The sequence below is a fragment of the Heteronotia binoei genome, chromosome 1, assembly GCF_032191835.1.
Source record: "Heteronotia binoei isolate CCM8104 ecotype False Entrance Well chromosome 1, APGP_CSIRO_Hbin_v1, whole genome shotgun sequence".
Classification (NCBI taxonomy): domain Eukaryota; kingdom Metazoa; phylum Chordata; class Lepidosauria; order Squamata; family Gekkonidae; genus Heteronotia; species Heteronotia binoei.
The window spans coordinates 149588100-149615492 of record NC_083223.1 but is presented as its reverse complement, the minus strand read 5'-3'; the positions used below and the strand labels follow the sequence as shown (position 1 = coordinate 149615492).

The window sequence follows — 27393 nt, the reverse complement described above, 5'->3', positions numbered from 1 at the left end:
AAGAATATGAGGTGCGCCAGATCCTGGACTCCCGGTACCATCGTGGAGGCCTCCAGTACCTGGTGGACTGGGAGGGATATGGCCCAGAAGACCGGTCTTGGGAGCCCGAGGACAATCTTCATGCCCCGGACTTGGTGCACCAGTTCCACAACGACCACCCCGACCTTCCAGGTCCCTCGACGGAGGGGGGCCCTGGGGGGGGGGATAGTGTCATGGGTGCTGGGGACCCTTCAGAGGAAGTTGAGTCTGATGAGGAAACTGTGCCCCTGCCACCTGCACCAGTGCCCCTGCCTCCTGCTGGAGAAGATCCCAGCCCCCCTGCCTCGCCCTCTCGGGTGGCTCGTGTGCGTGACCGCCTCCGGCAGGACCTCAGGGATCGGAGGAGGGCGGCACGCTCACAAGCAAGACGCTCCCTGAGCCCTGAGTTCTGAGAGGATTCTGGCCCTTCTAAGAGCAAGGATGCTTGAGTGGTAACAGGATCCTGGCTGCCTCCCTGAGCCAGCAATTAGCCCAAACGGGCAACAGCCAGCAGAGGGCTATATAGCTGTGGGCTTTGGGAGGAAGCTTTGTGGAAGCAACTAGTCATCTCCCTGACATCCTAGCATCCACTCCGGCTTGACTTTGGTTCCTGACTCCCTGACTTTGGCTTTGGACTTCTGGACTCCCTGACCTCGGCTTCTGGACCTCAGACCTGCGATACTTCTACAGTGATTCGGATTTGGCGCCTCGGACCCTCCTGCTTACTGGCTACAGACCTCGGACTGCCTCTGGACTTTGCCTGACCCGGCCCCAGCCGTGACAAAATGTAACATGGGAACCACACAGAGATACAGCCAGTGCCGTTTCTGGTGCCTGAAGCTGCCGGGACAAGTGATTATAGGAGTTACTGTTGGCCATACCTACAATTCCCCCATTAACACATTATTTTTGTTCAGGATATGGTATGAGACAGCTCTTAATTGCACCTTGGAAATTATGCCCACATGAAGTCCATCACAGAGGCTAGGTCTATCAGTGGCTACTAGCCATGGTGACTAAAGGGAACCTCCACATTCAGAGGTAGTAAACCTCTGAATAACAGTGCCAGGAGGCAACATCAGAGGAAAGTCTTGATCTCTATGCCCCATTGTTGGGCCTCCACAGGAACTGGTTGGCCATGGTGTGAGACAGGATATTGGACTATGTGGACCACTGGCTCTTATGTTCTTATGCCATTATATCCTTAAATAGGGTTTGTAGAATCTTTCGGGCTCAAGTGCCGTGTTCTACCTGAGAAAGTTTTCCTTCCAGACGTTTCGTTCTCAGCTGCGGAGAACATCCTCAGTGACATTGCAGCCGGAACAAACGCTCTGACCTTCTTGGCTGCTGTGCATTGAGTGGGGCAAGGGCTGCTGGAGAGCTGCTATTTCTAGGCTGGAGAGGGTGTGATGAAAGGGCAATCTTTTTTAGGTTTTTTAGGATGTACTTCTTACCCAATGCCAACTTCTTCACTAGTACAGAATTATTGTATAACTAGGAATAAGGCCCATTGTGGAGAAATGTACAACAGGCTCTAGGAAGAGGTTCTGGGCAAGTGCTCGCCTACCTTTGCTGCCTTCCCACCCACCCAAGTGAAGGCATTCAGTCTCTCCTCCACCTCCAAGGGAACTGATGTCTGCCATCTGGATAGTTGTAATTCTAAATAATCTCCAGCCCTCATCTAGAGATTGGCAACAATGGTTCCCCAGGAGGAAATGGCTGTTTTGGAGGGAGCAGTGTAAGGCACTGTACCTATCTGAGGTCCCACCCTCCGCAAACCCCACCCTCTCCAGGCTCCACCCCTTAAATCTCCAGGAATTTCCTAATCTGGAGTTGGCAATCTTACCTCCTTCCCTTTATCTGCCCTTCTGACTTCAGGTTTCCATTGCCTCTACCCTCCCTGCAACATCCACCTAGGAAGTCTTTCTCCACATTGTGGGGGGACCGAAGCAGCTTACATCATTCTCCTCCCCCCCCTCTGATCTGCACAACTCTGTGAGGTAGGTGAGACTGAAAATCTGTGACTGGTCCAAAATCACCTAGTCAGCTTCCACAGCAAGTACCTGTGTCTGGTAGACCCTGCTCTGAAGCCCTAACTCCTATCCCCTTCTCAAACTCCCATCACAGACTCTCCAAGAATTTCCCACCAACCTGGAACTTGCAGCCCTAGTTAGGCCTGGCCCTAATGAGTTCTCCCTCAGAGACCTTTAGTGATACCTTTCAGACCAACATGCTCTCTCTCTGATAGCATTGTTGGTCTTAAGCAGAGGATTTCAATCTCTCTGTCTCTCATTTGCCCTCCCTATCTCTCCCTCTCTCTATCTGGTCTGCTGCTATGGGATGTCATTCCCACCCCCGCACCCCATCTCGGTTGTTTTCCTTCCAGAGGAGGAGAGGGAGGAATCCAGCCAATCAAGGGAAGGGTTTCTCTGGCTCTTTTCCTCCTCATCCCTCAGCCAATCGAGGGAGGCTTTCTTTCTCTCCTCTGTGAAGCAGTGGTTCAGTCCTCATCTGTCCAGGGGCTGGAGGGTGGGTTTTGAGCCCATAGCCAGAAAATCTTCGTTGGAGGGGCCCACAGAATAAAATTTCGGATAGAGGCTCTCTCTGGTGCCGCTTCTCTGGCGGCCCCTGCCCCCCTCCATGGCGCCTCCCCTTCCCTTCATCCCTGTGAAGTGCCAGCTCCTCCTGGGGATCTTTCCAGGCCCCCCCGTGCTGATCACAGGAAAAGCCGTGCCGGGAGGCCGGTGCTCCTTTACCGGCCTTCCAGCACTCTCCAGAGCTATAGCACTGGAGCCGTGGCATAAGAAAGCACCAGGAAGCCCTGCAAGAGTGCCCGCCACCTCCACTACTTCCTCTCTACTTCCCTTCCATGCAATCTGGAGAGTGAAGTAGGGAGGAAGCAGCGAAGGTGGTGGGCACTTTTGCAGGGCCTGCTGGTGCTTCCTTTCACCGCAGCCCCAGCGCTAGAGTCCTGGAGAGCACTGGAAGGTCAGCAGTGGAGAGCCGGCCCCCGGCGTGGCTTTTCTCATGATCGGTGAGGGGAGGGCCTGGAAAGAGCCCCAGGAGGAGCCGGCGGTTCACAAGTTTGGGAGGGGGAGGCACCACACAGAGGGGAGCGGGGGCCACAAGAGCGGCAGGGAGTTCGGGGGCTGCCAGGAGGGGCCACACTAGTCAAAGGGAGGGTGCAATGGAGGGGCTGTGCCCCCTGCCCCCCCCCGTGGCTACAGGCCTGGTGGGGTTTGCTTTCCATTGAGACTGAATGACAGGCAGCTCAGCCAATGGGAATTTGGTGAACCTATTACCAGTTTGTCTGGAGAATATGACATACAGAGCTCTACTGCAAATCTTTTGAACCTCAAAAATGTCCATGCTATGTGCTCTGGAGTGTCTGATGAATTTAGATTGCTAAATGCAGCTAACAGCACTGCAAAAGTGAAGTCTGGATCATGAAAGTTTTGCCCTTCTTTTGCATCTCTTAAACAAGTTGTCTTCTCAACTCTGCTCTTCCCAGCAGGGACAATAGATAAGCCCATCCACCTTCCTTAGGTGGTAGCATTCTGATAATCCTGCTATTATTGTTAGAATAAAGATGTTGCCCATCAAGTTTATGGGTTGCTAATGCCACATTGAACAGTGTTTATTTGAACTGGCAGTTTACATCGTTACAAAAACAAGATAGATTTCAGTCTGAGGAACTCATTAATAATTCTTCAATCCACAGGAGTCTTGCTTTTTATTTGGATTTGCTTGGCCCTGGTTGGTTTCTCTTCTTGGCTTGCCCTCGCTGAACTTGCCTTGCTCGTGTTCCAAATCCCAAGGTCTGTAGGGACTCTGTTATGTACTTTTGGCTGGGAGAGACACACAATACCAGCAGTAATTTTGCATCACCACCTAAGGCAAATGAACAAGAAATATTTTCATTGATATTTCAATATGTTGCAAAATGTTAACAGGATGAATTGTCCAACAGTCAACAGCAGGACTGTGTCAATTTTACAGAACACTTATTTATTGAAGACAGGACTGGATAGCCATTATTCAGTATAAACTACAGAGTAGGGTTATGATTTGTCTGTTCTCTCATGATCTGCCAGTGGAAAAAGTGCTCCATCCTTCTATTTTGTACTGGATTCCTTTTAAACTTACAGTAGCACAGAATACCAGTTGCTTCCACACTAGCGGTTTAGTCTGGAATTGCCATGATGCATTTGCTCATTTAATGGATAATACAAAATGTATTGTCTCAGAAATGCTGAGTTGCATTACAGCAGCAATCAGAACCCTGTTGCATCTGATGTGGTCTCCCCTTCTTTCTATAGACTTTTTTTAACTTTTAAGAAAAACATAAAATGCAGTCATTGCAGCAGGTTATCTAGTGTGAACAGTTTTTCAGGGCATAAGAACATAAGAGAAGCCATGTTGGATCAGGCCAGTGGCCCATCCAGTCCGTGTCACACAGTGGCCAAAAAAACCAAGTGTCATCAGGAGGTCCATCAGGGGAGCCAAGACACTAGATGTCCTCACACTGTTGTCTTTCCCAAGCACCAAGAATACAGAGCATCACTGCCCCAGACATAAGAGAAACTATGTTGGATCAGGCCAGTGGCCCATCCAGTCCAACACTCTGTGTCACATAGTGGCCAAAAAACCCAGGTTTCTTACCTGTAACTTATGATCTTTGAGTGGTTATCTGTGCAGTCACACACATGGGTTATCCACCAGAATCGAACCCGACCTCGGAGAATTCAAAACAATCTTTGAGCGTTAATTTTGGCGTGCACTTCCTCTCGTCCCGGGGAGGAGGCATCCACCGCCCATGCCCAGACGAGAGGGAGACGCTTCACCCACCCAGTTTCTTCCCGCCGCAGCATAGGTGGAAAATTTTTTCTTCAGGAACAAGAAACCAGCAGCGGGGAAGGATGGGCGGGTGTGTGTGACTGCACAGATGACCACTCGAACATCAGTTACAGGTAAGAAACCTGTTTATCTTCTTCATGGTCTCTGTGCAGTCCCACACATGGGTGACTGGCAAGCTATTCTGACCAAAGGCGGGTGCTGGATCTGTAACCAAAGGACAAGATTAGTTATGCATATAAGAAGCAATACTGTACTTACAGTGTAGACGACTGGGGACATCAGTCGAAGATGGATCGTAGTACAGCCTGTCCAAAGGACGTGTCACGCCGGGCACGGACGTCTAAGGCGTAGTGCGAGGCGAATGTAGATGGAGACGACCAGACCGCAGCGGCACAGATGTCTTCCATCGAAATACCCCTACAGAAGACTGTTGAGGTTGCAATGGCTCTAGTAGAGTGAGCTCGTAAATGTTCAGATATAGGCTGTTTTGCCAGTCTATAGCATAATATAATAGCAGCCACAGTCCATTTGGAAAATCTCTGTGCTGAGATTTTAGTGCCTTGAATGTGGGTTGCATATGCTACAAAGAGTCTAGTGTCCTTTTGGAACTGGTGTGTCCTTTCGATGTAAAAGGCAAGGGCCCTACGTACGTCCAGGTTATGTAAAGTTTGTTGACCTGCATCGGTAGGGCATTGGAAAAAAGCAGGTAAAGTCGAAGGTTTTCCCAGATGAAACGCTGAAACCACCTTTGGTAGAAAAGAGGGGTCAGGGCGTAAAATGACTCTGTCATGATGGAAAATGGTGTATGGTGGGTCTGCTCTGAAAGCGCAGATGTCGCTAGCTCTCCTGCCAGAGGTAAGTAAAGCTGTCGTCCAGGACAAGAGATGTAAAGGAATGGATGCCATGGTCTCAAAGGGTGGCTTCATTAACTGACTCAGTACAAGTGACAAGCTCCAGGTGGGATGAATCTGACGGATTGGAGGATGAAGGTGGAGGATTCCTTTCAGGAAAGCTTTAGTAGCATAGTGGGAGAAAACAGTGCAGCCTTCAATATGCGGATAAAATGCAGAGATAGCCGCTAAGTGGACTTTTAGAGAAGAGTACGAAAATCCTGAGTTAGAAAGAGATAAGGTGTAGGTTAAGATCTGAGTGATGGTGGAGAGTTCAGGTTTGAAGTTATGAAGAACAGCATATGACGAAAAATGTTTCCACTTCAAGGAATAAGATTTCCTGGAAGCAGCTTTTTGGCGTTAAGTAAGACATGCCGAACGTCCGGAGGGAAATTCAGAAATCGATTTTCCAGGCAGTCAGTTGTAAAAGTGCCGGGTTGTGGTGTAAAACCTTGCCTTCTTGCTGTGAAATCAAGTCCTGAACTTGAGGAAGTCAAAGGAATGTGTTGTTTGATAGGAGAAGAGTGGTGAACCAAGGTTGACGAGGCCACCATGGTGTAATCAGGATGCAATTGGTCTGATCTAACCTTATCTTTTGTAATACCCTTGTGATGAGAGGGATTGGTGGGAATAGGTAGTGTAGTGTCCCTGACCATTGCTGGAGGAAGGCGTCCCCCGCTGACAGTGGGGATGGAGGGCCCCGAGTGTAAAAGCGAGGGCACCGTGCATTGTCTGCAGATGCAAATACATCTACTGTCGGAGTTCCGAAGGTCTGGAACACTGCATGCAGGTAACAACGGTTGAGGGCCCATTCGTGGTTGTTGACTAGATGGCGACTCAGTGTGTCTGCTTGGACATTTTGGACTCCTGGTAGATGCACCGCTGTCAGGAAAATGCCATGGGCAATACTCCAATGCCATAAGGATAGGGCTCGTTTGCATAGTCGAATAGAAGCTGTGCCTCCCTGCCAATTGATGTAGAAAACGGTGGCTACATTGTCGGAGGTGACCTGAATGTGGTGGTTGTGAAGAGACGGAAGAAAGAATCTCAGGGCTCTGTGGACCGCCAGAAGCTCTAGACAACTGATGTGAAGGGACCTCTCATAATCAGTCCATTGTCCCTAAACTGTCAGTGTTCCCAAGTGGGCTCCCCATCCCCACTTGGAAGCATCGGTCGTGACAATCAGAGAGGGCGGTGTTCATACGGACGGTATTCCTGCCAGGAGATGACAATCCACCGTCCACCACCTTAGAGATGTGAGATGGAACCGTAAGCAAGGTCATTTGGTGTTGCCAGTGTGGATGGAATGTCCGGACAAACCACAGTTGAAGAAAGCGCATGTGAAGCCTTGCAAAACAGAGGATGGCGGTGGTGGCCATCCTTTGAAAGATGAGGGCAGTTTGGGAACGATGTGTTATAATCGTATTGGCTAAGGATTGGATGTGTTGCACTCTGTCTACTGGGAGAAAGGCCTTGTGAGATATCGTTGACAGATGCGCTCCTATGAATTGTATGTTCTGAGTGGGATTCAGGTTGGATTTTGCATGATTGACCTGAAGACCTAGTGCAGACAGGAGGGACAGTGTAGATGAAATGTCCTTCTGAAGTTGTTCCTTTGTTTGGGAGACGACCAGCCAATCATCTATATAAGGGTAAATGGAGACTGCTTTGGGGTCGGTGCTGACTTTTTTGAGGTTTGTGGACATGCTCTCTGCTGAAAAGGCTGTTTTGCCAGAGGAGCCTTACGTTTCCAGAATTTTGTTTGTCGGGGGGATCGAGAACGTTCTCTGCAGATTAGGCTGGGATTGCGGTTGAGTAACTCCCAATCTTTTGGCTCGTTTCCTACTGTTGTCGACTGTGGTCAAAATCCCATCCGTGGTGGCATTAAAAAGGCCCTGACCATCAAAAGGTAAGTCCTCTATTTTGAATTTGATGTCAGGCTGCAGTGACGAGGACCTAAGCCATGCATGCCGGCGTAGGGCAATCAAAGAGCCCATAGTTCTAGATGAACATGCCACAGCATGACGCACTGTGTTGATTTGTTGCTTGATAACCCTAGTAAGTTCTTGGAGGAGGTGGGAAGCCTGCTTCTGTGCTGCATCCGGTAAGGAAGGAACCAAGGTGTTAAGTTGGGAGGTGAGGTTGAAAGCATATGCCGAGAAATAGGCCATATAATTGTGGATTTTTGTTGGGCAGTGGTAAGGGACTAGATCTTCCTTCCCAGAGTATCCAGTTTTTTGCCTTCCTTTACCGGTGGAACTGGGTGCCTTGTTTGTTTTGATTTGGAGGACGAATGCACTATCATGGAATTTGGAGCTGGATGATTGAAAAGAAATTTAGATTCAGGGGCATGGATTTTATAAAGGGATTCAACTCGTTTCGATGTGAGTGGCATTGAAGCAGGTTTGTCCCAAGCCTCTTTCAAGGTTTCCAGGTGAACTGGGAGAATTGGAAGAAAAGATCCTGCTGGCATGTCTGCGTGTACTAAATCGTGGACTACATCCGAAACCCTAGGTACGTCAGTAGTCAGCTTGACGTTAAGGGAATTAGCCATGTTAAAGGACTTTCACAGTACTGAGGATGGTCCTCACAGTATGCCTGCTCTGGATGTGAAGAAGTTTCACGGTACCAAGGGTGTTCATCTTGATATGCCTGATCCCGATGTGAGGGATGGTAAAGTACCTCACAGTATCGAGAGTCTTCACAATATCGATATCGATGGGAATCCGAAGATGGAGACCTGTAATATCTTCAGTACCTGCGAGGAGATGGTGACCTGGACCTCGATGGGTTATAATAATAATAGCGTTCCCTATGGCGACTTCAAGATTTCTCGGCATGAACTCGAGTAGATGGCTCTCTTGGTGTTGAGGGTTCTCTTAGGAGTGGAGATGCGGGTGTCAGAATCTGTTGTTTGGTAGGCATCGAGATCTCCCGGAATGAGTGTGCGCCAAGAATGTTTGCACGCTGACTTCTGCTGGAATCTGGAGATTCGGTGTCGAGGATCTTGTCTGGTAAAGATCCATGAACTGAAGGGGACCATGAAGGAATGTGTACGACCTCGAGAGGTAAGTTATCGATGGGCGCTGAGGGTTCCAATGGAGCTGGTGCTGTCTGTACCAAGGTCATGGTGTCGATAGTCGGGTGTGATGCAGAAGTCGTTGTTGGAGACTTCAATTCCAAGGGTCTATGGCTGGTTTAAGACTTCATTTTTTTTTTTTACGATACCAGTGAGTTGAAGAGGAAAAAGACGAATGTGAGGAAAATGGTGAGGAATTGCAGGAAAAGGATGAAGATCGCGATGAAGAGAGGAGACACAACGAGGTAGGTGTATCCCGGGCGGCGGTAAAGAAGAAACTGGGTGGGTGAAGCGCCTCCCTCTCATCTGGGCATGTGCGGTGGATGCCTCCTTCCCGGGACGAGAGGAAGTGTGCGCCAAAATTAACGCTCAAAGATTGCTTTGAATTCTCTGAGGTTGGGTTCGATCCTGGCAGATAACCCATGTGTGGGACTGCACAGAGACCACAAAGAAGATACCCAGGTGCCATCAGGAGGTCCACCAGTAGGGCCAGGACACTAGAAGCCCTCCCACTGTGCCCCCCCAAGCACCAAGATTACAGAGCATCACTGCCCCAGACATAAGAACATAACCAGCCAACATCTTCTGAGCATCCCTGGCCCAAAGGACGTCTGGCTTGCCTCGACCAGGGTCAGGGCAGTTCCTTTATATCCTTTCTTCCTCAATTATTAGGGGAAGGGCTGTGACTCAGTGGAAGACATTTGGCAGTCAGAAGCTCCCAGGTTCTAAACCCTGGCATTTCCATGCAAAAGGACTAGGTAGGAGGTAATATGAAAGATGTTTGCCTGAGACCCTCGAGAGCCATGGCCAGTTTGAATAGACAATACTGCCCTTGATGGACCAATGGTCTGATTCATTATAAGGCAACTTCATGCGTGCACATGTATTTTCTGTTGTTTCCATGGCTGGCCATTGCATGTATCAGTCAGCTGTTAATAGTTTTTAAGAGAAATGGTGAATCATTTTGCAAGTAAAACTATTGTCACATTTTTAATATTTTATTTTTATTATTGGTGCTGTGTTTGTGAAATGATGTTATAATTTAAATTTAAAAATGAGCAGTGGTTTTGCCTGCAAAGTGAAAAGCTGTACCTTCCCATGCTCAAAACAGTAACTGATGATTAACAATTGATTAATTAATCCTGTGGCTAGCTATTGAAAGAACAGGAAGCAATTAACTAAGCTGTTAAACAAAGGAACAATAGGAACAAAGGACAATTGTAGGGAGAAATGGTATCTCTGCTCAAGGTTATATTGGCAGAAAAAGCCCATCAGGAACTCATTTGCATATTAGGCCACACCCCTGACATCACCATTGTTTTGTGCAGGGCTTTTTTTGTAAAAAAACCTCAACAGAAACTCATCTGTATATTAGGCCACACCCTCTGACACCAAGCCAGCTGGAACATCGTTCTTGTGCATTCCTGGTCAAAAAAATCCCCGTCTCTACTGAAAAAACCTATTTTCTGAGGAAACATACAATGTGGACACAGCTGGATTTTATGGGAAATACACTGATATATTAAGTGTCTTTCAGTACTACCATTTCAATTTAGTTTGCCCTTGTTTGTGGGAAAGAAATGACTGACCAAAAGTATTCTAGTAGGGAAACAGTCAAGGTGCACATAAACCAAGATAGGGAGAAATGCAATTTACAGCTACAAAGCAACCAAAAGCACTAGTTCAGCCACAACTAATGGAAGGTGATTTCATTTATGGCAGAAGGCTTAAAAGGCAGGATGAAATTAGTATATACACTAGTAAAGAAGCCTCTCTATATCAGTATATGATTGCATTTGTATGGTTCTGCTCACTCAGGTAGAATACAGAAGACAAAGCAAAGAATTATGAGGAAAAATGGTCTCTGGAATGAGATTTGAACAATAAAAGTAATATAATAGTGGCAAATATTAGCAAAGTAATGAAATTCTTAATTTTATTCCAAGCTTCAAAAGAAGTAAGGTTTTGCTTAGGAGAAATTTCCCATGAACTATACCCTAGATGTCTTCCTGACACAAGTTCCACTATAGGATAACATTTTCCTATAGCAACACAGAGAAACATATATGCCTTCAGAATTATTAAAAACATGCTAAGGTCAAACAAGAACTGTTCCCAAATTCAAGTTATTTGATTTATTTGGCCAAAATACAAAAAAAGAACAGTGACAAAGACTGATCCAAGTGGGCAGCCATGTTGGTCTGAAGCAATGGAACAAAGCAATAGACAAGGTACACCTTTAAGACCAACTAAGTTTTATTCAGAATGTAAGCTTTCATATGCTCTAAGCAGACTTCATCAGACAAAATTGGAATGGCAAGCCATCCTTAAATAGAGAAAGTGGGCAGTGAGTTGGTATGTAGAGTGTGTGTGTGTGTATTTGGCCACTGTGTGATACAGAGCGTTGGACTGGATGGGCCATTGGCCTGATCCAACATGGCTTCTCTTATGTTCTAAAAGAATCACAAATTGGGGTCTGTGTTTGTTAGTTAGTGTTGTTAACTGGGCTGAAACAACAGTGGAGGGTGATAAAAAGCAGATTGATGTCATAGGTGTGAAGTGCCATAAATTTGGGTGTCATTCTGGCTTTCTTAGTTGTGGGTTTAAATGGAAGGCATTAGTATCTCAAGAGGTTATAACATTATTATAGTTTGCCATTAGAAAAAAGAATACATTAAAATATAGTGGAAGAGGGGTTAGTATATGTAATAAGATAAACAGCCAATATCCCTATTTGAGTATGTCAATACAAAAAACCCAAAATATTCTGATACACTGTTCTAAAAGAGACATTCTAGTTTGCCATAGAAAAAAAACTCACTGCCCACTTTCTCTATATTTAAGGATGGCTTGCCATTCCAATTTTGTCTGATGAAGTCTGCTTAGAGCATACGAAAGCTTACATTTTGACAAAGACTCCTCACCATTTTTGTAGAAGGGCTCCCATATATCTAACAGCTGCCAGGCAGTTTGAACAGTATAGCTTTTCTTGGCAGGGAGATTCAAAGACTAGAAAAATCTTTACCCATAGAATTTCTGTTTGTCATAAGATGTTAAATATCACAACAATGCTGCCAGGAATAAAATAAAGCAAAATTCTTGGATTTATTTTAAATCAATGTTAAACAATGAATGTTCTGAACTGGAGGTAGTAACTGATGTTCATTTACCAACAAGACAGTGGTGCTGTTGGTTAATATTAACAGCTAGGGACACCAGTCAGCCTGTACCTGAATTCACAGCTCAGAAACACTGTAAGATTCATGTCTAAAGATCAAAGCACAGACCTCTTCTATGGCCTTCACCGAGCTTTGGTTGATATGCCAGCTGGGATCTTTCCTTGGTGGGCTGGATCTAGTTACAGCCACCCAGGCCTTGATCCTAACCAGGCTGCACTATGCACTTTTGTGGGTTGTCTCTGTAGGCTGTTCAAAAGTTTCAAGTAGAAGAGAATGCAGGAACAAGGTTGCTGATAAACACTAATTATTGGTTTCTTATTTCTTCAGGTATAAAAGAATTGCATTAGTTGCCTGTAACTTCCAGGAGCAATTTTAAGCATAGGCTCTGATGTTTAAAATCTTAAGTAGCCTGAGATAAGGGTAGGACTGCTTGCTGCCATATGAGCATGCTTGACAGCCAGTGTGGCATGTTGATTAAGAGCATCAGACTAATATCTGGAAGACCCAGGTTCAAATCTCCACTCATGCCATAGCAGCTCATTTGGTGACTTTGGGCTAAATCACACCGTCTAAACCTAACCTACCTCAAAGGTTTGTTGGGAGCAGGGTTTTTTTTAATATATATAGCAGGAACGCAGTTCCAGTCAGCTTGGCGTCAGGGGGTGTGGCCTAATATGCAAATGAGTCCCTGCTGGGGGTTTTCTACAAAAAAGCCTGATGTGAAACAATGGTTACATCAGGGGTGTGGCCTAATATGCAAATGAGTTTCTGCTGGGCTTTTTCTACAAAAACAGCCCTCGCTGGGAGTATAAAGTGGAGGAGGGGGAAATGATGTAATCCACATTGGGTCTCCACTGGAGAAAAGCAGAGTGAATTAAACAAATAAATACATAACTGAAGACTTCCCTTCCTTCAGAGGTGATATGGGCAGTTAATAAAAAGACTGATGGTATGAGCATTAGTTAATGTGAGCTGTTTGTTAGCAACTGTCTGAGTCCCTAAGTAAAATCCAAAAAATCAGAATACAATCTCTGTCATACCTTTTATTAGTACCAACCAGGGCTTTTTTTGTAGAAAAAGACCAGCAGGAACTCATTTGCATATTAGGCCACGTTCCCTGATGCTAAGCCAGCCGGAACTATGTTCCTGTGCATTCCTACTCAGAAAAAGGCCCAGGACCAACCAAATGACACATAACAATGTGCGGCTTTTGAGTTCACTAGAACCCTTCATCAGGCTGGATATTTTTTTTTTTTAAAATAAAAATTTTAAAGTTGCCACTGTTCCTCATGAACAGGACAAGATTATAAGGAGCTGGATCAGGTCCTCCCACCTCTTCTCCTTTCTCATGGAGTTGGCCCAAAACATGTTTTCTGCACCTCATGTGACTGGCAGAAAGGACTTAATTCTGTTCCAAAGATAGAGGTGGGAGGGGAGAGAGAAAGCCAATAAAATGGAGGTTGGATGACAACACTCCTTCCCACAGTTACTCAGAGAGTGACTAGTCTTTTCAGCTTTAGTCACCTCCAAGAGTAATAAAAAATTAACAAAAGTTTTTTGTTTGTTTTATTTTTTAAAATGTTTACCAGCCCTTCTACTGAAATGGCACTTATGTTTTTGTATACATGAATGTGTGCATATGTTCTTGAATGTATTGGTTCTCGCAGTATTTTTTCTTGTCTGCTGTTTTATTGATACTGTTGCCATGTATTGCATTTTTAAACAAAAGTTTTTGTCTGGAAACATTTGGTTGAAAAGCAGGGCACAAATCTTTTAAATAAATAAAATATAAATAAAATCAAGGTTATAATCACCAATGGAGTCCTGGAGTAAATGTGTAAGTTTGCTGTTTCGATAGGGAACATGAGAGCGATGGTCTGATATTGCTCCAAGTACATCTGCCAGAGCAGACAAGCTGCGATTAATGAAGGAGGTTTCTCTGAGTACTGCTCCAGATACACCAGACAAACCTAGGGAGGGGGGAAAACCAGTAACTTTACACAAGACATCCTTATCACATCCAGACACCTGAATATACATCAGTCACAGGGAAAACAGGTATGCTTACCTGTAACTGATGTTCCTTGAATGGTCATCTGTGTAGTCACACCAGCAGGCTGCGTATATGCTAAGAACTTCAATTCAGAACATTCTAGAATTTGCCTTTTAAGAGCAATAATCCCCACCCCACCATCTCAAGCCCATGCAACACTGTACTTCCCAAGGGAGAGGAATCATGGGTTCCCACTCAGTTCTGCCAAAAGTAATGCTGCAACAAGTTAAGACCCTGGATAACTGACTGGACAGTATTCTGCCTTAATACAGAGGCCAACTGGACCTGTGTGCCAGCAGCATACAGTGGAGGAATGCTCCAGCACTCAAGAACTGTAGTGTCATTAGAAAAGAGCAAGAGTCCAATAGCACCTTAAAGCTTTAATAAGTCACTGCTTACTTTTTCAGAACTTCTTTAAGGTAGGCAGGCTTGCCAATCCCCAGGCCTTGAGCCATTTCTGAGCTGATGCCTGTTTGAAGTTAGTTGAGACTATATGTCCTGTGATGAAACATTGTGAGATTACTTTAGTGTTATATGGAAGAGGTTGTTGATACTGATTAACTGTGAAGCTGTATGAATTGTGGTTCGTGGATTATTTGATGTAAAAATACAGCAGTGCAGTTCCCCTGAACACAGTCTTCATTTCCTCATTCCCAAGCAACAGGAAAATGGAGTAGAGCTTTCCATTGCTTGAAGATTTGTCGAAACAGGAGCTACAAGTCGACTCCCTGTACTTTGGTGCTCTGCTGTCTTCCATGAATGCACTCTTTGAGAGTTTTGTCTATGTCTCTATGTATTTGTGTATTCTCACTATTATCACATTATTGTATTGCTATATAATCTTAGTAATTGCTGGTCACTATAACCATTTGTGGTTGTGTGTTTATTCAATCCCAAGGCCCCAGCAGGGAATCCATCACTTTTGCAGGCTCCTTCCTGTCCCAGTCTGCTGGCTGGTGGGGGGGAAGCCCTGCCCCAACAGTCACCATGTGCCTTTCCACTTTGGAAGGCTTAAGAAGACACTTGGAAAGGCTTGCTTTTTAGACGGTATGTCTGTGCCTTTAAATCTAGGAGCCAGGCTGAATGAGGGAAGGGTGAGCCAGCAGAACAACATGGCTGCTTGCAGTGGACTTTAAGAAAGGAAGGAAGCAGCCCAGACCCTCAGTTTGTTTTATAATCTTTTTGAAAGTCATTTGCATAGGAAAGGGGAAACTAGAACCTTTGATTTCCCTGTGCTAGTCTAAAGAACTTGCAATTTCAGCAACTCATGAATAAATTGCCATATAGTGAGACTACGCAAATGTGGGATTGCAAACTGTTTATTTTGGCTGCTCTGTGTGTGTGTGTGTGAGAGAGAGAGAGAGAGAGAGAGAGAGAGAACACACAGATGTGCAGTTGCTTGGGAATGAGGAAATGAAGACTGTGTTCAAGGGAACTGCACTGCTGTATTTTTACATTTATTTTAGGGAATGTGAAAGTCTCCTGGCTCCACCCCCAATGTCCCCAGATATTTTCTAAGTTAGACTTGGCAGCCCTACTTTAAAGTGATGCTGGACTCTTGGTCTTTTCTACTGCTACAGACAGACTAACATGGCTTTCCTGTTGAGTCAGTGTAAGAACCAGATGTCAAATTTTGCCAATATCAGGAGGATTCATTCCCAAAGTTGGGAGGAACAACTGTGCCTCATTGAGAACCTCTAACAGTGGCAAACAGTTTCAGCACTGTGCCCTTTTCTGAGGCACAAGAAATACTTGTCACATGTATCTGTGGAAGGCAATTCCGCCCTCCCCATTGTTAGCCCTGAACCCCCTCTCCCACCATCTATGAACTATGATTCCACTGGCCCTGGTACCAGACCCAAACGGACTTAGCTATTATGGATTTTCCCCTCAAACTCACATGCATAATGCCTTACTGGACATTCAGTTTTATTAAACTTCAAACCTTTGGTGCCAACCCTGTATGGATATTTTACTTGGTGTGAACTAAAGCAACAGGCTTTCCAGCCAGGCTCCAGCCATTTCCTTGCCTGTTCCTGCTATTGGTGTGACTGTCTCAGCTTCCCATGCAAAGGACTCCAGATAGCGCTTCCCTAAAGATTATGTTCCTGTCATAAGAAGACAGTGCCAAAAAGCAGCCCTTACAGAAGCCATGTTTCTACAATGTCCTAAAACAACAACTCTCGATCCCCCCCAGTGCTATGAGGGTGAGCCCCATGGACTCCAGTCAGGCTTTGGAAATGTAAATGAAGCCAACGGTCAACAATAGACTTGCTGTCACAGCTTCACACCTAAAAAAAGACTGTTCCTGCTGGCCATATAGGCAAGCATCTGACACAATGAAAAATCCAGAAAGATGATCATAATCAAAGACTTAATCCTGTCACATAGACCTCTGTTGTGTTAGCTCTGATGTCACAATAGATAGTAATTTGGCGCTAGATTGACCCATCATATTTCTTTTAGCAATTGTTTGCCTGAGGTAAAACCATCAATGCCCATTAGTCCTTTTATCAATTTCCTGGGAGCTATCTCCAGGGTGATGTCAGGTGTCACCTGACAGAGCCTCAGGACATGAATTTGGCTATAAGAAGGCCAGTTTTTGGCCAGATCGGTGTGTTTCTTGTGGTATCCCCACCTTTTCTGGTTGAGCCACCCCCAAATACCTGATCAGTATTGGGCCAGTTATTTGTAAGATATGCTGGTCTTTTCTTGCTCCCCCTTCCCTTATTGTCATTGCTATTGGCTCGTGCTTCTGGATTCTCCAAGTTTGGTAAAGTATTTCCCTGTCTGTATCACTCCCATATATATTTCCCTATCCAATTTCCTTGCTATTTTCCTAGGACTTTGTGATTGTTTGTGTGATTTATTACCTTGTGTGTTTGAACTATTTTTCTAATAAAAATGCTTTTAGTTTACCATCAATCTCCTTGTTATTTAAAGGGTTCCTGGGTAGACTGCCTCCTGTATACATAAGTTACTGACCCCATGTTGTGAGGAAAAGCCCCCTACTTTTCATACATGTGAACATCATGATCACCAGCATGGTTGCCAGGGTGCCTGGAGATTTGACTCTCACACCTCTGCTCTAAGAAGTGGACTTTGCTTGCAGTTTCTGGCTTATGTGGATACCATAAGCCTCAGCTTTGCATTCTACGTCTCTGAAGACATGCTCCAGCTGCTCCTTGTGTGCCCAGTCTTGGCCACTGCAGTGGAAGAAGCCACCATGTTTCCAGCCTGGCTCCATGGACCTAGAGCTAACAACAGCAGAATCCAGCTTGCTTTCCTGACCCAAGCTTACCCTGCCAGGCTGAACTCATTCCTTCTTAGTGGGAAAGTCACACGTACACACCCTGAGCCTGCAAGCAACCCATCTGTTTTAAGAATGGATTAATAGCTCCACTGTTGATCCTAATTGCTCAGCAATGCCAGAACAATAAATCTTGCCCAGCAGAAGATGAGAAAGAGGAAGGACATCTCCTGTCTTCATCAAGTCTTTTGTCTAACCCGGGTGGTACCTAGGCCAGCATTTGATTACCTATTGTCACCCTCCTAGTTAATCCCATTTAAACTTAAGTATCCAGCCATTCCCATTCTTACTCCAGTCTAAGTACCCTGGGGCCAACCCAGGCAACATTGCAGCTTGGAAATTTCCAGGTTCACTGGACTAAGGTGAAGTTCATTGGCCAAAGCAGGCATCCAATTAGGTGTCAGTAAGGAATGTCCAGCCTTCTTGAACCTCCCATCTCTCCTCCCTTGGACCTCCCAGCACCTGAGGGGTCTAAGAGAGTCTATTTAACCTCTGACCCAACTCCACTCATGTGTGCTTTCTATTCAGCAACCCCTATTACCCGCTGTCTAGATCCATCCCCAATTCTGGCCACAGTGTTGGGTCCATTTCCCCTGTCCTCTTAAGTCGCCATTGGAAACCTTCCTGGAAGACTACGATGGTAAATATTACCCTGTCTGTTTATCCATATATGTTCCCCTATTGATCTATCTATATTTCCTAGACCTGTGTGAATGTGTGAGTGTTTTGTATTTTTACCTTGTATGAAAGAAATATTATTCTAAATAAATTACAATTGATTTTTACTAAATTAGAGTCTCTTATTGAGCATTGACTCTCTGAACGGTTGAGCCTGGTATACAATTGATAACAAAGATTCCTTTTTGGGGCTAACTGTCTCTCAATCTAATTCCCCAATCTCATTTTGAGAGCAGTTTCCCTAACAGAAATTGGTGGAGAAAGCGTGGGCATTATCCTGTTTGTAGGAACACACGCGAGCCGACACGCGTGTCTTCATACAGACAGACGTAGGGTTGCACCGTTCAAACAGTCTTGCTAGCGAGGCTATTGCATGAGTGATTGAGTGAATGAGTTCTGTGTGAACGGCTCTAGCGAGCATCTATAATTGTGGGTTGGGCTACTCCCATTTCTATCATTCAGCGTTGGACTTCTCAGCCGCCCCGAGGAGGCCAGACACCTCGCAAGAGGACTGAGCCCGATCGAATGCAAGGGGGAAGTCCCGTGAAGCCTGGCCGCTGTCCCGAGGCCTTTCTAAACGCGTCTATCGTGGGAGGGAATGTCAGGATAGGTCAGAGCTGTTAAGATCTGGATAGAGCACCCTTCCCTTCTCCCTTTTCTTTAGAGCTTAGTGCACACACACTACATACACACTCAGACACCTACACACACACACACACTTTAAGTCCTTACACGAACCTAGGCCAAGGCGAGTATAAGGCACCCGACAAGCCTGAGAGCGCAGGGGTGACAAAACCAGTGTGATCAGACTGTCGGACAGGATTTTAGGGTTGGCCGAGACCCTGCCGTTTGGGCGAACTCGATGATCTTAGTTGTGGCCGAGTGCAGCCTTAAGCTGACTCGAGGATTTTAGGGTTTGGCCGAGACCCTGCCGTGGGCGAACTCGATGAACTTAGTTTTGGCCGAGTGCAGCCTTAAGCTGACTCGAGGACTTTAGGGTTTGGCCGAGACCCTGCCGTGGGCGAACTCGATGAACTTAGTTTTGGCCGAGTGCAGCCTTAAGCTGACTCGAGGACTTTAGGGTTTGGCCGAGACCCTGCCGTTGGCGAACTCGATGATCTTAGTTTTGGCCGAGTGCAGCCTTAAGCTGACTCGAGGATTTTAGGGTTTGGCCGAGACCCTGCCGTTGGCGAACTCGTTGATCTTAGTCTTTAGCCGAAGCTCAATTGGAGATTAGCGGTAGGCGAAATAGAAGGGAACCAAAAAGAGAAATCCCCACACGCCACAATGGATATTCTTGCCCAAAAGGAAGAGATCCCCAAATTGGACAAATGGTTAATAAAGAAAGGGGACAACCCCTGGAACAAGGGAATCTTTAACCAAGGCTCTGATCCCCTTCAGTCCTTTAGAGATATATTTGAGGAGAACTGTAGCAACAAAACAATAAGTTCGGGAAAAAGAGATCTCTATGCCTCATGGGGTCTGTTCCTAGCCTTGCAGGAAAGCTCCAATGTGAACAGACAGCTCAGGGAACGAGTTGAGCAGCAAGAGCAACAGTTAGAATTAAAGGAACAAGAACTAGAACAAACTCTTAAAAGCCATGCATCAGTGCTGAAGCAGGAGTTTCAAAGCCATGTGGCAGAGAAGGAACTCATGCTCCAGGCCTATGCAGCAGAGAAAGAGCAGATTCTCATGAGTCATGAGGCCAAAGTAAAGCAAATGCTGGAAACTCATGAGGAAGGAAGGACAAGATTGAGAGAAGAACAGCAGAAACAGGTATCCTCTAAGCTTAGAAAGACAGAAGCTAGGTTAAAAACTTATGAGAAGGAGGTAGAAAGGTTCAGGGCTGAGAGATATGAGTACCTAATAGACAAACAAAATTTAACCCACTCTCTCCATGAGGCCAAATGGAGACTGGAGAATGCTTTAAAGCATGCCCAAGAATCTGAGAAGAAGGCTGCTGTTTTAGAAACACAGCTCACTCAAGCACAATTAAATAGAAAAGGCCAGTACCCTGTTTACTGGAATCAGGAACAGGACGGGCATGGAAAAGAAAGCCAGAACTGGAAGTTCCAAAACAGTGGCTTTGGTTCCAGCTCTTCTTGCCATCCCCAGCTTGTCCCAAAGGTTCCCCTTCACAAGCAGGCTTATGCTCCTAGGCAGACACAGTCAGCCTCTGGGCAACCCTGGCCTCAGCGGACCCCTCGAGACAAAGTCAGAATGGCAGCTTGGTCCCAGCTTAGAGCCACTGGAGCAGACATGAGGCAGTTTGATAAGAAGCCCACACATGTGCTACTTGCTTCACTTTCAGAAGCCATGAAGCCACCAGGGCACATGGCTCCCAATGCCACAGGGTTTGCAGAAAATGGAGATAGCTTCCCCAAGGCTACTGCTGTGAAAGATTTCCCTAATAAGGAAATGGTAGGGAAAATTGTAAATCCTACTCAGGAAAAAGATTTAGAAATCCAAAAGCTTGCTGAGAAAAATCAGGAACTTCAGCAAAAGTTAGAAGCTAGGAAAGAAAAGGAAACTGCCAGTCTCCTTCAAAATGTTCTGGAGTCTTGCAGGGCCACAGAGAGGAGACTGGAAATTCTGGAAGTGCAGGATAAAAGGAAATATGGCGGGGCAAACCCAGCTGTGCAGCCCCAGACTTCTTTCCCCCATGAAAATGAGAAAGCAGTCCCTGTTTCAGTTCTCTTACCCCAGAATCATGAAGGAAATGTGGTCTCTGAGCCTATGCAGAGTTCCACAATCATGGCACAAGGTATTCATTTTAGCAAGGACTTGCTCCAGACACTCCTACATGAGCAAGTCTCAGCCCTTCTGGCTAGAAATTTACTGTCTTTATCTCATCCCATTTGGGGAATTTGAAAGCCAGAATTCTGTGGAACTTCAGAGAATGGTAGTCCCACATGGGCAGGCAAGGTTCCTTTGTCTCTGAACCTCCCCCCACCCAAAGGAAAATCTAACATCTAGACTTGAATGTCTCTTAAAACAGAGAGATCTGGCTTTATTAGGTTTAAAGGTAACAAGGGCACCTTTTCCCTTGACTAAATAAGAAAACATACAAGCAATGACTTGGACTATAATTAGACCAGGCCATTTCTCCAGGTAAGGCCTGGAGATCTCCTGGAATCCCAGCAAGGGTTCCAGCCTGCAGAGTTAGTTTTCTCTGCAGGGTAATGGGAGCTTGATGTAGTATGTATTTAGTTTAACCCTTTAAAAAAAAAAATGCCAGCATCAAGTACCTGAGAAAGAGAGACTGAACTAGTTTTTGTTAATTCAAAGCTTTCAGAGCAAAATGTAAGAAACTGACTGTTTTAACTTTCAAATTGGCTGAATGAAAATCTGTGAAACTCCCAAGTTCATCTTTCTCTCTCTTGCTTATAAAGTCAAAAAAAAAAAAATATTTATTTCCTCAGTTCTATGAATGTTAAATGGTATAGCCTCTGAGCTTGTACAGAGTGCCTGCAGATTAGTCCAAATAGAGCTGGCTAAAGTATTGCAAATGCTCAGCACTCCTGCCATCAGGAAGAAATGCTAATTGTTCTCCCTCTTGCTCAATGGAAATCTGTAGCAGTAAAGATTTGATAAGTAACTAAGGCAAAGGAATAGAATTTTAAATGCATTGCCCTGAGAAATTAAATTTTTGTTTATCTCAGGTCTCCTTAAGGTACAAGCAACTCAGTGTCTTTGAGAGAGAGAGCCTCATTGTCTTGTAAGAAGTGTTGCCTCTCCTTCTCAACGGTCACAGCAACACAAGACAGCTAACCTCAAATGGGCAAGTCTGTCATTTAAATTTGAAAGTACAGAAAGGAGAACCTCCAGCAACAACTAATGTAGTACTGATTGGCAAATCTCATGCAGACCCTCTTGAAATAAACTCAGCCAAATTCAGCTTGAGTTAAAGAAACTGGAAAAGAGTTACAATTTTGAGCCCCACCCAGGCAGAAAGCTCATTATTTTCCTCCTCCACCTTTCTTTGTAAAAACTTATCAGGGTCAGATAAGAGAGTACTGGCCAGATCCATTGTGTCTGTTTTAGCCTTTTGTTAAGCTAAACTTCATGCAAGAGGGAAGGAATTTTTGGTTTGTCTGTTAAAACCCTCCCCGCCTTCTTCATCTAGGGGGGGTGGAAATACAGTTGAGGTATTTTTGTGCTATTTTGAATTCTCATCTTCTGATTTTGGGTCCAAAAAGATATAATTTCAAAAGTTTTTCATTACCAAACTTTTTTTTAAATATTGCAGTCTCTCACAGAGACAGCCTCTTCCCAGCCAGAGAAATACCTGGATGGAAGATGTGCATACTACTGTGTTTTTGTAAGGTCGCCAGTCTCCAGGTGAGACCTGGAGGTCTCTCCCAAAATCATAGCCTTTTCCCCAGTACATTGAGGCTAAGCCTCTGGAGGAAAAGAGCGTCCAAGGAAATGGGCTGCATGCCTTGTGATTTTCAAATTTGATTCAAAATGTCAGGAATCTCCAGCCTGGAGCTGGCATCCCAAAGCTCTGCTTACAGCCAATCCTTCTCTGCTAGAGGAAATCCTCTGCCTGTAAACTGCCCTAATACTAAGAGTTCTCTTAGATTAGGAGCTTTCTTTCTGTTATTTATTTTTGCTGCACCTTTTAAGTCTTTAAAATATTTTTCTAGTGACTGGTACCAATCTCTCCTATACTTAGGTTTTGCAGCTCTAATTTTAAGGGAAACACTTTTAGGAAATTGCTCCTCAAAGTCTATTGGGCATTCCCAGTGCTTTGTAGTAAAAGGAAAATGCTTTACAATCTATAGGCCCTCTGCTAAACATTAGAGCTAAGAATTTTTTTTTTTGCTCTCTGAATGTCATTTATAGCTATGTTCCATCTATGACCAATCTTCCCTTTTAGTTATTTGGTGAATCTTGAGTTTTAATTTTAGTTTAATCCTGTCTGCCTGTGGAAAGAGGCATCCGCATGTTCTTAAAAGGCCCCACCATGTGGGCTCAGTATCTTTGTTTGGTCTTAAGCAATATAATGACCAATGGATGGTTCTGCCTCCACCTATATCTTGTTAGAACTAGACTTTTTCTGAGTGAAAACCCTTTTCTATTTTCCCATGTTCTCAAGGAAATGAGCAATAACCTGTTAGATTCTTAATGCAGATTCCTCAGGGTTCATTTCTGATCATGATTTTCTTCTTGCCACTAAATGTCCTTTTGTGTTATTTGTGCATCTATAACCAGTTGGCTGAGCCTATCAAGGCTCCCCAATTCAAGTCTTGTTGTATCATGTTCAAATGTTGGTCTATTTGGTATTTCTGACAGCATGTTGCCTTCCAGCAACACATTCTTTGCACTCTGTGTATGCACAGAGGAAAATCATTCTCTGGCACAAGCCTCAAACCTGGAGCATTGTGCCATCATCCTAGTTTTGCCTTTTACTCCATGAAAGGTTTCTTCTTCAAGGGATATGCTTTCGTGTTTCAAGTCTTTCTTTTGACTTGTCCTTGCAACAACTCAGCATTTTCTCTTGGTACTACAAATGCCCCATCTTTTCTCTTTTTATGAATTGTTTAATGTGTTTGTCAAGGTGAATTAACCATAATTTGATTTCTAGGATGTTGTAACTGTTTTGTTAAGTTTGTTCATCTTTTCTTTCAATATAGATGTGCAGGGAATCTGGACCTGCAAGTCAAGTCTAATGCATGCTCAGTAGTTCTAATTGTTGATAGTCCTGTTAAGAATTGTTTTATGTATGTGTAACCATTATGTTGCTTTTCAGAATTCTTGTTTTGTTAAGTTTTTGTTGAAATCTATGCTCACATGTGAGACCCCCATACCGAGATCGTTTTAGCTGAACTGGCCCAGAGAAAGACTGGATTTAGTGGGACCTGATCAGCTCACTTATGTCCAGGTTTTTAATTTCTCTGCTCTAGCTCACCTGTCATTTTGGGTATGATCCCTCTCATGTAAAGCTAGCTAGCATTGTTCTATTGAGGCCTCAGTTTTCGTTTTTGAAGTTTTATATTGTTTTGACAATTTATTATATTCCAAGGCTATAGCAAAAGTTTTCTTTTGTCTCTTCTTTTTGGAACTATTTTCATCATATGGGGGACGCCCCAAACTATGGTCATTTTCCTGGATTGTGCACAATGTTTTATTTTAAGTTTTATGTTGCAACAAAGAATATTTTGGGTTGTGTTTTCTGTATTGTGTATCTTACTTCCCTTCCTTGACAAGGAAAAAGCCTCCTAAAGTCCTGAATGATTAGTGTAATAGGCAAACCTGCCCAATGCAGGCCCCTAACATGACATATGTAAGCTTGTGACGTAAAAGCTCACTGGTCACCACACTCTGGACAGGAGGACACTTCACTAATAGCTTTTTAAAACTCCTTTCTTCATGGTTGAATGTATGCATTTTTGATCTGCTTTCACTGCTCCCTACAATGGTACAGAATCATCTCCATGTGGTCATGTGTAAATGTTTTTGGTTCCTTTTTGGTTCTTTCCTCAAAGCCCACCGTTGCTCTATGGACCATCGGTGATACAGGCATAAAAGCACCATTGCCAATTACATGCTGGGTTACAGGAAGACTCCCTTTTAGCAACAATAAAGACAGATTTCGCTGGGTGCTAGGGGGGGTGGGAAGACTCTTTAGTTCACCCTCCACTAGGACTTTCACATACCCAATAGGTACCTGGAAGAAGATCCTCTTCAAACCCCAGTATAAGAAGCTTATCAAGGGGGGGAGAAGAGGAAAAGAAGACTCAAGATTAAGATATGGATTCACTTGTAACCATGAACTCTAATGTACCTGTGTGTTTTCCTAATCAATTATTGTCATGATTGTGTGTGATTTATAGATCAATTCTTGTTATTTATCTGGTTTAAATGGCAGTAATGATTTTATGAACTCAACTTTTATTTCAATGATTGTAACCCTGTGTTTTAATACTGTATGCCCTACAACATTGCCAATGCCTGTTATCCCTGCATCGTAGTATTCAAAGGAAGGAACCTTTGGCCTATTGGAATATTTTTCCAAATTAATTTTTGAGTAGTTTAGATAGTGGCTCCAACCTTTTTAGATAGACGGTACACCCCGGTAGACCCCTGAAGCTACGTGGACTCGCCGCCTGTCAACTACAGATATGGACATTGTGTTATTGCAAGACCTCGCCACCAGATGGTGACATAGGTCTTGAGGGGGGGAACTGTGAGGAAAAGCCCCCTACTTTTCATACATGTGAACATCATGATCACCAGCATGGTTGCCAGGGTGCCTGGAGATTTGACTCTCACACCTCTGCTCTAAGAAGTGGACTTTGCTTGCAGTTTCTGGCTTATGTGGATACCATAAGCCTCAGCTTTGCATTCTACGTCTCTGAAGACATGCTCCAGCTGCTCCTTGTGTGCCCAGTCTTGGCCACTGCAGTGGAAGAAGCCACCATGTTTCCAGCCTGGCTCCATGGACCTAGAGCTAACAACAGCAGAATCCAGCTTGCTTTCCTGACCCAAGCTTACCCTGCCAGGCTGAACTCATTCCTTCTTAGTGGGAAAGTCACACGTACACACCCTGAGCCTGCAAGCAACCCATCTGTTTTAAGAATGGATTAATAGCTCCACTGTTGATCCTAATTGCTCAGCAATGCCAGAACAATAAATCTTGCCCAGCAGAAGATGAGAAAGAGGAAGGACATCTCCTGTCTTCATCAAGTCTTTTGTCTAACCCGGGTGGTACCTAGGCCAGCATTTGATTACCTATTGTCACCCTCCTAGTTAATCCCATTTAAACTTAAGTATCCAGCCATTCCCATTCTTACTCCAGTCTAAGTACCCTGGGGCCAACCCAGGCAACATTGCAGCTTGGAAATTTCCAGGTTCACTGGACTAAGGTGAAGTTCATTGGCCAAAGCAGGCATCCAATTAGGTGTCAGTAAGGAATGTCCAGCCTTCTTGAACCTCCCATCTCTCCTCCCTTGGACCTCCCAGCACCTGAGGGGTCTAAGAGAGTCTATTTAACCTCTGACCCAACTCCACTCATGTGTGCTTTCTATTCAGCAACCCCTATTACCCGCTGTCTAGATCCATCCCCAATTCTGGCCACAGTGTTGGGTCCATTTCCCCTGTCCTCTTAAGTCGCCATTGGAAACCTTCCTGGAAGACTACGATGGTAAATATTACCCTGTCTGTTTATCCATATATGTTCCCCTATTGATCTATCTATATTTCCTAGACCTGTGTGAATGTGTGAGTGTTTTGTATTTTTACCTTGTATGAAAGAAATATTATTCTAAATAAATTACAATTGATTTTTACTAAATTAGAGTCTCTTATTGAGCATTGACTCTCTGAACGGTTGAGCCTGGTATACAATTGATAACAAAGATTCCTTTTTGGGGCTAACTGTCTCTCAATCTAATTCCCCAATCTCATTTTGAGAGCAGTTTCCCTAACAATGTAATTGCCATCTTGCCCACCTACCAAATTCCCCTATACCTCATCTGAGGGCAATTTGGCTAACACCACTGCCCACAACATTTCAACACAGTCTGTTCGGTCATATGTGGTACACCTGAAGCATCCCCCCGCCCAAACTTAAAACCATTCAAAATAGTTGTTTTCTGAGTTTACATGAAACTAAAATAGGCAGCACTTCACTGTCAAAAAATTACACACTGCCCGAATAATGCATTCTCGGTATTACTTTCTGGTTGGCTACATCCAATCAGCACAATAGTACTTGAACTGCACTAAAACACAAGGCATACTAATTTAAAAAATCTTTTTCCTTATAAAAATGTTAAGAATATTTAAATTTTTGATTTAAGAAATTTGAGAATTAAAGCAAAGGTTTTTTAGATTCTACTATTAGAAAATAACATGAAAGCTGCTCTTTAAAATGTTATTAAATATCTTAAAAATTTGAGGTGACATACAAAGATAATAAATTCTGTTAACAACACAACAACTAAATGTAAGGTAGTTTGCCTGCAAGGTAAAATATAGCTCAATTATCAAAGATGGCTGCTTATAGAATTATTTGGCTGCTTATAGAAATATTAAGCTAAAACGATAATTTTTACATATCCTAAAACAATTTTAAAATGTTTCTTATACAGAGGCCTAACTCACATTATTTGTGAAGAAATTTTACCATGTCAAGTTGTCTGATGTTACTTTATTTGAATGTACTGACATGTGGAGAAAAGTTGGTACTTACCATATAATCAAATCTCAAGCTAACATTTAGTCTAACATGGAATAACATAAGGATGTATTCAAATTAAATATTCAGAATGTAAAATTGGGGGGGTAAAAATGTTTCTATCCAATTAAAAAGTAATGTGAAC

General features: G+C 44.2%; 1 protein-coding gene across 2 annotated transcripts in view; it reads right to left on the bottom strand.

Annotated features, from left to right (window-relative positions):
- Positions 1-3622: 3622 nt before the first annotated feature.
- KIF25 (kinesin family member 25) overlaps positions 3623-27393 on the bottom strand; it is a 99198-nt gene continuing 75427 nt past the window's right edge. The window contains exons 14-15 of one of the 2 annotated variants that reach the window (XM_060242366.1): positions 13838-13993; positions 3623-3909 (exon numbers count right to left, since the gene is read on the bottom strand). In XM_060242366.1, coding sequence (XP_060098349.1) covers positions 3752-3909; positions 13838-13993 — 314 coding nt within the window. In that variant the 3' untranslated portion in view covers positions 3623-3751. The remainder of the gene's footprint in view (positions 3910-13837; positions 13994-27393) is intronic. The other variant, XM_060242374.1, reaches the window with a different exon arrangement.